Raw genomic sequence first — 9,640 nt, 5'->3', positions numbered from 1 at the left:
AATAAAAATGTTGAGTATATAAATAAAAAAGTTTTAATGTAAAACATGGGCTTTAAGAAGGCTTTTGAAATGGTTATCAGGAGGTTTTAAAGCATATATTCAAAGGTTTGGAAGATATATCCTGAGGTTTTAGATAGTGTAACACCCCGCACCCTTGTTGGACATAAATAAGACTTTATTGATCAAACGAATGATCGTTTGATGCAAATTGGCGTGCTAAAGAGCGACAAAAGATGAAAGGAACGTTCAAGAATAAAATGCTTCGCGTGTGCAAAAACAACAATTAAATAATAATATTTTCGTTGGAGATGAATTAGTAAGCTAAAGGATGATTCAGAAGTAAACCGAGATGTAATAATGTGTTTCGGGATCAAAGAAGGTAAGTGAAAAATTTTGAAATAAAATAATATTTTATTCAATAAAATAATATTAAAATATTAATATTTTATATGTTGTTAGAATTAGTCATGAAAAATGGAATATGACTAATTTAAGTGGGGGAGAAGAAGTAAAGAAGAATTTTGAAGGAAAACGATGATTATTGTGTCAGCGTGATTTCATTAAATCGAGCTAACGCGGGTAAGTAAATATTTAAATATTATGGTGACACCGCGTTGAAATGCGATCTCGATATTTTGATTATACACGTGTAAGAAAAGGAAGATAGAAGGAAATTAAAATTTTTACACGTGTTGGAAGAATTAATTTTAAAATATAAAATTTTGAGGGAGGTGTGTTAAATAAAATGAAGTTAAGGCATAATCTGTAAATTTTATTGTTTTAAAGAAATAAAAATAAAATGAAAATAAAATGGATGATAAAATAATGAAGAAAAGATGTTGAAAAGTCAAACAATATTTTTATATGTACATGAGTGGCCACATGAGTCAAGGATGGGAATGAACAAAAGTCAAAGTCAATTGCAAGAATACTAAATTAGAACCAAGTGAAGTGAATGGCTTGTTGAACAAAGGAATCAAAGAAAGACAAAAAAGTAAAGAAAACAAAAGAGAATAGTGTAGAAAGGAAGGTGGGGGCCGACCATGTGAGGAAAGAAAAAGGAAGAGAGAAAAGTTAAGTCGGTTAGTGAAGAAGAAAAAGAGAAGAAAAATAAAGAAAGAAAGAAATGAAGAGAAAAACGGAGAGAGAATCGTGGGAGAGGAAGAGTAAAGAGAATGGTTTTGTTGCACTTTGAGGAAGGAAAAGATAGCTTTTTGTTGCAATTTTTGGAGGAAGAAGAAAGCTGAAAATTTTGAGGTAGGAAAGCTGATTTTTTTTTTAAGTTAATTGTTGGAATTTTTGAGGTTTTTATGGCTGATTTTGATGCTGAAAATTTAAGGTTTTTGCTACTGAAATTGTGTGAATTTGCAGCTGGAATTTTTGGAGGTTTTGCTGCCATTAAAGGGCAGCAAAGGGCTGCCGATTTGTGCAAAAAAATTAGACAGCTTTGTGCTACCAAAATTGAGGAGTTTTGTTGTTTGAAATTAAGCTGAAAATCTGCTGATTTTAGAGCAAAAAATGGCAACAATAATAGCACGTTTGGTATGGGGAATAGCTATGTTATTCCCCTTCTATTCCCGGTCATTTTCTACACCTTCGTTTGGTTACAAATTGGGACACGGAATTGTTATTCCGTAGGAATAAAAATTCCATAAGGCTGGCTTTTAGCCAGCTTTATCTATTCCCTCCCCCTCCCCCGGTAATATCTATTCCATGTCTCATGGAATAGCTGTCAAACATGTAATGACTAAAATGCCCTTACCAAACTTACAAAATTACAATTTGATCCATATAAAAGATTTTTTTCTCTCTCTCTTCCTCCTTTCCCTCTTTCTCTCAGCCGTTCTTCCCCTTTTTCTCTCCGCCACTCTTCCACTGTTTGGGTTCTGACAATAGCACCGCCTATCTCGTCCAACTTTCGAGTTACGTTGGTCTCTTCCATAGTCTAGGTACTTACTTATTGTGCTTTTATTTTCTGTTGATTGGTTGTGATTTGGTTTTGCTGTGAAACTATTTTGGATTTGTGTGTTTTCCTGTAAGTGTTTCATGTGTTAAAATCCTTGTTGCTGTTGGGTTTGGCTTTTTGCGTGGATGTTGGGTTAGGGGTGTGAGTCAACGACACAGGGTTCTGCTGGTTTGCTGCGAATTGAATTGCTGGGATTTGGGTGTGAGTCAACGACACAGGGTTCTGCTGGTTTGCTGCGAATTGAATTGCTGGGATTTGGGTGTGAGTAGCTGTTTGGTGGTGTTGACACCTGAGGTTTCACTCTAGAATTATAATAGATGTTAAATCACTTGAAAGCAGCAAATAACAACTTGAACAATAATAATAAGAATATAAGACAAATTGTATACATTTTTTTTAAATGACCTGTAATAGTTATTATTTTTATCTGTTAATGACCTGTAATATTTTAGTAAAAATGCTTCTACTTGTTGATCATCTGGGTGTTTTTCATTTTTTTTTCTTTTGTGTTAAAAGTTTTATGTATTTGCATGCTGATCGTATGAGTATTTTTTATTTTGGTTTGTGAAATTCTTTCTCTTTGCCTTAAGTTTGTTTGGTATTTCCTCCTGTGTTGGTTGTGAACAATACCTGTTTCTCCCTGACTTGGACAATGGCAGCTTCCTGTTTGTTGTTTTGTCATTATTTTTGGGGTTCAATTGGGAAGCCGTGACAGTCAAATTTGAGATTGGTACTGGAAATTTTTAACAAATTTCGTCTGCATTGCACCTTTATAAAATTTTGATTAGTTAGGTTCAGTCTTAAGTTGTTAAAATCTTTGAAGCAGTTCTTCTGTATTTGAATGTTGAATAGACCTTTACACATTTAAGAAACTTAATTTCAGAATAAAGAATTTAGTGCGAAAATGGACTAGTTTTGTCAGTTAAAATGCAAATTTGTAATTATTCCTTATCCTTTATCTTAAATTCTGTTTTCTTATATCAACTTCAAAAATTTCGTAAGTCTTTTATCATTTTCCTGACTCAATTCTAGATGCTGGGACATGAAGCAGCAAATAATTGGTACAGTGCTTTAGCAAAATGTTAGCCTCAATAATCTAAAGAACCTATCTGATGAACTAGACTGTCGGTTCATTGTTCACACCAAGATGATTAATGACAGACCAAATGTTTTCCTTAACTCATACTTAATGTGTATGCATATGTACTAATCTGAAAACATTGAATCTTTGATAGGAAAAATGAGTTGGAAGGCCTTTTTTTTTTTTTCGAACATCACATGGAACGGTACTATTGCATTTGCATATCTTTTTGTGTGAAAAACTTTCTGTTAAGCTGGCCTTGTTGATGAGTTGGGTTTGGGGACTTTGGGTGAGACTTGCTTTTTAGGCTTTTACCTTATTTCTTATAGCTGTGGGGAGGAAGCTTTTCTTTGGCTTTTTATGGAAACATGTTATTAAGACTTTGCTTTGTGCAGTTTACTCTTTTCAGATCTGTCTATGGGTTAAGAATCTTACTTTCCCTATTTTATTTATCTATTTATTTCTTACCTTTTCTTACCAACACCACTTATTGTTTTTTGGAAAGACAAAGACCTACTTATTATTAAGATGAACAATTTTATCAATTAATCAATATATTGTTGATTAAATGTTGAATTTCAATCTTCCAATAATTTCTTTAGAATATATAAATTAATAAATGGGTGTACGAATTGAATATGAAAGATACATATATACATTTCTATTCCTATTAAATAAATTTTGTTCCTTTATACTTATTTGCTGCTTGAAAAGGCATTCTAAGTCAATATTTTCCATTTAAAAGCTTGACAATGAAGGGCTTTCAGAATATGACAGGCTGATAGCGTGTATCCAGATATACACATCATATGAAATTTTAATAAGTTAAAATAATTAAAATACATTATTTTATTTGAAAAAAAATAATTTATTTTAATAAAATAAATCCTCATTCACATTTAATTCCCATTCACATTTCTCAACTAAATTTTCAAATAAAATAATTTCTTAGTGCTATTCCTTAGAAGACTTAATTGCAAACTTTTTCAAACAAAGGAAAAAATACGTCCACACAATTATAATTTTATTAGGCTTTTGAGGGGTGTAGGTGTTTTAATGCCTGCATAAAAATTATTTTATTAAGCTTATTTTATGTGGTATGTACATTGTTAATGGTAAATGAGATGTGTAAGAAGCTTAAAACTCAACTATAAGTTCAAGTCCATGTTTGACGAAATTAACTAGATATTTTCAACCCATATATTGTATACAATATAAAGTTAAATTCATTTCATAATACAGCTATAAAAACATGGAAGGATCGTTCAACACCCATATTTTTAATTTTCCTTCTAATAAAAGTTCAATATATAGATAGCATTAAATCATTGAATCTTACCTTCTTCCTCTTTACTCACCCGTATAAAAGATAAAAATCAAAAGTCAAAATAAGGATGTGTTTGGTGTTAGTTTTGTTTTGAATTTTTTGTTTTTGTTTTCACTCTTCTTAGAACTAACTTCTTTACCGTTATGGGGCGAGTGAATAGTACTTTCACACTTCATCATTGTCAATCTTTTAATTTTACACGTTTTTATTGCCATATGGCTTTAATATTTTTTGTACATAATAAAATAGATTAGAATATTTATTTTTTGCAGTTATGGTTCGTTTGTGTTTGAGAAGAGATGCTGAACGACGAAAAAGGCTACTAGCTATGTTTAAATTTTATATGGAGATTTGTCATGCTGTTAGTTCATTCTTGACTTTATTGTCAGCAGCGTCAACTTTATGTACTTATAGGCCAAGAGTAAGATCTTATACATTAGATTTTGCTACAAATCGAGAATATGTGAGGCGACTTGTGTATGATAATGATATTTCATGTATTTCACAAATTAGGATGAATAGGGAAGCCTTTTTTAAATTATGTGAAATGTTAGAAAGTATTGGAGGGTTGAAGTCAACAAAGAATATACTTGTAGATGAGCAAGTAGCAATATTCTTACATATTATTGCTCATCACGTTAAGAATCGAGTAATTAGTTTAAATTTTAGAAGGTCGGGTGAGTCAATTAGTCGGCACTTTCATAATGTTTTAAATGCAGTCCTGAAATTGCAAGAACATTTGTTTAGAAAACCTGAGCCCATTCCAACAAACTCAACAGACAATCGGTGGAAGTGGTTTAAGGTAGATTATTGATCTTATAACTTTTTGTAACTATATATATACAAGACATTGATAGGTTTACTTATTAGTAATTCATTACATCCGATTTGTAGAATTGTTTGGGTGCTCTAGATGGGACATACATCAGAGTTAAGGTGCCAAGTGCAGATAAACCTAGATATCGCACTCGTAAAGGGGATATTGCAACAAATATGTTAGGTGTATGTACACCTGACATGCAATTTGTCTTTGTTCTTCCTGGTTGGGAAGGGTCTGTAGCTGATAGCAGAGTTCTTCGAGATGCACTAAGGAGAAGAAATGGACTTAAAGTGCCTCATGGTAAGCTTTCCTATGATAATGGGAAGGTATTTCAAATTATGTACTATATGATTATTCAATTTAAATAAGTAAATAACTTATTTAGTTTGTTTTATATAGGTTGTTACTATCTAGTTGATGCGGGCTATACAAATTGTGAGGGTTTTCTTGCACCTTTTAGGGGTCAACGATATCATTTAAATGAATGGAGTCAAGGCCATGAACCAAGCAGTCCTGAAGAATTTTTTAATATGAAACATGCTGCTGCTCGCAATGTTATAGAAAGATGTTTTGGATTATTAAAAATGAGGTGGGGTATCCTTAGGAGTCCATCATTTTATCCGATTAGGATACATAATCGGATTATAGCTTGTTGTTTGCTTCATAATTTCATTATGAGGGAGATGAGTTTTGACCCTATTGAAGTGGATTTAGGAGAATATGTTGAAACCAACACAGCAGTTGATGAGGATTTTATAAGTACTATTGATCTTACTGATGTTTGGGGTAATTTCAGAATGGAATTAGCAAATCAGATGTTCAATGAGTGGCAAGCATCTAGGCAAAATGATGATTGACATTTGTTAGGCATATTGATACTGAAGGACTATTGCTGGGTTTCTTTCCTCAGTTAAATTCAAGTTGTACTTTTTTTTTAATTTGTTTTTAATGTCTTATTATTTTATCAATTGTTGTTGTTAATTGTGTTGTTTATATTGTACTTTTTATCATGTGAATAAAGTTTGACCAATTTTAATATATTATTGGATATATGTCTTTATTAGTAATTTTTTTTTGCATTCTAATAATATTTTTTATAATTAAATATTTGGTGTATGATAGAAAACAATGTCCACATCTTCAGCACTAGCTTCTCAAAGTTCAAAGGGAACCAAAAGAAAATGGAATTTTCATGAAGATGTTGCACTTGTTACAGCTTTGATTGATTTGCACAATATAGGAAAATACAATGCAGACACTGGGTTTAGAAGAGGTTATTTAATAGAACTTGAAAATATGCTTGCAACAAAATTACCAGATGCAAACTTGAAGGCGAAGCCTCATATAGAGTCTAGAATAAAGACTTTGAAAAAAGAATGGGCTATTATATATGATATGGTGCAAGGGACACATACTAGTGGATTTGGGTGGGATGATCAAAGGAACATGGTTGTTGCTGATGATCCTGTATGGGAATCTTACATACAGGTACATTTTTGAGTTTGGGTTATTTAATTATTTTCATATTAGTTTCTTACTAATAATATAACTAATAGTTTTTTTTTTGTTATTAGAGTCATAAGGAGGCTGCCCCTTTTAGAAGAAAGAGTTTTCCCTTCTTCAATGAGCTAAGTATAATTTATGCAAGAGATCGTGCAACAGGGAAAGATGCACAAACTGCAGCAGATATCCTTGAAGAAATGCAGGACTCTAATGATACAATCAATGAGGAAATTGAAGGTGAAAACCTAGCTGGATATAATTTCGAGGATGAGGATTTTTCCAATATTCAACCTCAAACTTCAGCTCCCAGAAGTGACACAACTTCAACAAGGAAGAGGAAAAGGCTAAATGAGACGGGTGATCCCATCACATCTGAATCAATTATTGCTGCTGCAACGATATTGGGTGAAAACATAAAAGAGGCTGGAATTGAGTTTAGCAGAAGTGTTGGGGCAGAGGTGAACATCCAACAAAAAGCTCAAGAGTTGGATGGGATTTTAAGTCAAGTAGAGGGATTGACAGCGATGGAAAGGGTTTTAGCTTCAATTAAACTTCCAGAATCTCCAACTCTTATGTTTGTGTTTTTTAGTATTGATCCTGATCGAAGACTTGAATGGCTGAGGACATTTCTTGCTGACCGTTGAGCTTGGATGAATCTAAAACTTTTTGTAAAGGTAAGTTCCAGAGATTGTAACTTTTGGGCACTTGTGCTTGATGTTGATATTAATTATGAGGTTCATTAACAAGTCAAAATCCTTTTGAATTGACAGTTATGTTAGTAGTTGTATAAGGGTGATATTATTGTAGCGACTTTATTTGTTTTATGCATGTTGTAAGTTAGTGTAATAGGATGAATATTCATCCATTAATTTCAAGGTCAGTGTATTTTTCTGAACTAGACATGATTTGTAGATTATATGTACTAATACTTTCATCTAAAAGGCATTTAGTATTACAAGGCTCTTTTAATATTTATAGCATCTCCATGCTAATATGCTTTGGTTAAAATAGTAAATTGTCATTTTCTTGCCAGATATGGAATGCAAATAATAAATTGAAAGACACGGTATTTCTCTATTTGCCATTTATGTTTCCGTAGCACCAAATGTTGGGTTCAAAAAAATGATTTTCTTCTTTTTTTAAAAGGGTTTATGAATTTGCATTTAATCTATCAAAAGACATAATTTACATTTTTTTTTAGAAAAAAATGATTCATAATATATGAAAATGATTCATAATATATGAAGAATTGGCTTAAAAAAAATCTATACACAAATTTAATTGATTATGATAGATAAAATATAATATAATTAAATTATATTTTTAAATAATTATCTATTTATAAAAATATGTGATTAAATTATAATTATTTTTAGTAATTGGGGAAAAATATAATTATGATGGATAATTATCTTTTGGGATAAATGTGTATTTAAATGATAATAGGGATAATTTTATTTTTTTATGAAAATAATTGTTAATATGATCAAGGGTATTTTTGTCTTTTTATCACCTATTCCTTTCTTATTCCAATCTTATTTCTACCAACCAAACACTGTGATAAGTCATAATAGCAATTCCTGCTCTATTCCATTCACAATACCAAACAAAGTAATAACTATTCTATTCTATTCCCACTTTATTCTATTCCCACAGAATAACAATTCTATTCTATTCCTGCTTATTCCGCGAACCAAACGTGCTGTAAGGGTGAGAAAATGAGGCTTTTGGTGATCGATTTTGAGAGGAAAGGAAGAGAGGAAGCCACGGTGATGAAGAGAGGAAGCCATGGTGGTGAAGAGAGGAAGCCGCGGTGGTGAAGGGAAGCCACGGGCTGGAAAGAAAAAAAAGAAAAAGAAACATGGAAGAGAGAAAAATAAAGAAAAAAGAAAATAAAAGAAATGAATAAATAAATAAATAAATAAGTGGGGATGACCCAATAGAAAATAAGTGGGCATGGCCCAATAAGAAATAAAAATAAATGGGCTTAGCCCAAATAAGGAAAATGGAGAAGCCCATGAAGGGGGGCCCAAAGGTCAAAAAGAAATGAAAAAGGCCCAATGGTAAGTTAATGTTATATTTTAAGATTTATGGATAGTTTAATATTGTGCATATTTTGTATGAAAAATATGCAAGTTGCTTAGGAAATTTTTAATTAAGTTGCTACCTATATAAATGTGTGATTAAGTATACCGAGTTTAAATTGTTGCTAGGAAAGTTTGTCGTGGAGGTGTGCCAAACGAAGTATGTGACCGACAACTAGGAATAATTATACACTTGTACGAATCAATAGTTAAGTAATATCTCACTATTATGAGGTGAGTAAGGGGTGTCAATTTTAAAGAATTTCATATATATATACATGTACGTATATTTTACGTGAAATGCAAAATTTATGGAAAGCATGCTTCGATAGAATTTTAATGAATTGTGGGTGAAAGTTATTTTAGAAATAATTTGGAATATATATATATATATATATTTTACGTAAAGTGTTTTAAACCGGGAAACAAGCTTTTCGAAAAGATTTACATTAAAGGAAATTGTGCCTTATTGTTTGTGTGGTGTGCATTCATAAAATTTATTACATATTCACCATGCTATTTTGATACAAAATATCATGTAAATATTTACAATGAACATTTTACGAAAAAAGAGTTTTAACGTAACACGGGGATTGATATTTTGAGAAAGATTTAAAATATCCCCTTGAAGATCAAATTTGAATTCTTTTAAAAGGTGATTTCATTTTTAACCAAGAAATTCAAGAGTAATTGGAGATTACTATTTGTTGTGTTATAAAGTGTATTTTGAATCGAATGGTTTATGATAATGTAGGCATGAATGGCTGAATTGGTATTTGTATTGAAAGTGTATAAACTGTTATTTGCCTTGATAGGCTGAATTGTGATATAATTGTCATGTCATGCGATTGAGATTTTA

The 9,640-nt window shown here is 31.5% G+C and overlaps 1 protein-coding gene and 1 long non-coding RNA gene across 2 annotated transcripts; both read left to right on the top strand.

Moving 5' to 3' along the window:
• Nucleotides 1-4,648: 4,648 nt before the first annotated feature.
• On the top strand, nt 4,649-7,341 carry LOC18609667 (uncharacterized). Its single transcript, XM_088809283.1, has 5 exons — nt 4,649-5,176; nt 5,269-5,494; nt 5,594-6,027; nt 6,317-6,682; nt 6,769-7,341. Exons 1-5 carry the CDS (start codon nt 4,649-4,651, stop codon nt 7,339-7,341), a joined length of 2,127 nt encoding a protein of 708 aa, XP_088665409.1.
• Nucleotides 7,342-8,604: 1,263 nt separating this feature from the next.
• LOC148761300 (uncharacterized) lies at nt 8,605-9,099 on the top strand. The gene is made up of 2 exons (XR_016028016.1): nt 8,605-8,760; nt 8,911-9,099. It is a non-coding gene; the product is annotated as an uncharacterized LOC148761300 (long non-coding RNA).
• The last annotated feature ends 541 nt before the right edge of the window (nt 9,100-9,640 follow it).

Source organism: Theobroma cacao, chromosome 8 (assembly GCF_053813885.1).
Source record: "Theobroma cacao isolate CCN51 chromosome 8, ASM5381388v1, whole genome shotgun sequence".
Taxonomy (NCBI): domain Eukaryota; kingdom Viridiplantae; phylum Streptophyta; class Magnoliopsida; order Malvales; family Malvaceae; genus Theobroma; species Theobroma cacao.
Note: the sequence above shows the minus strand (reverse complement) of the source record. Positions and strands in the feature narration are given on the sequence as shown.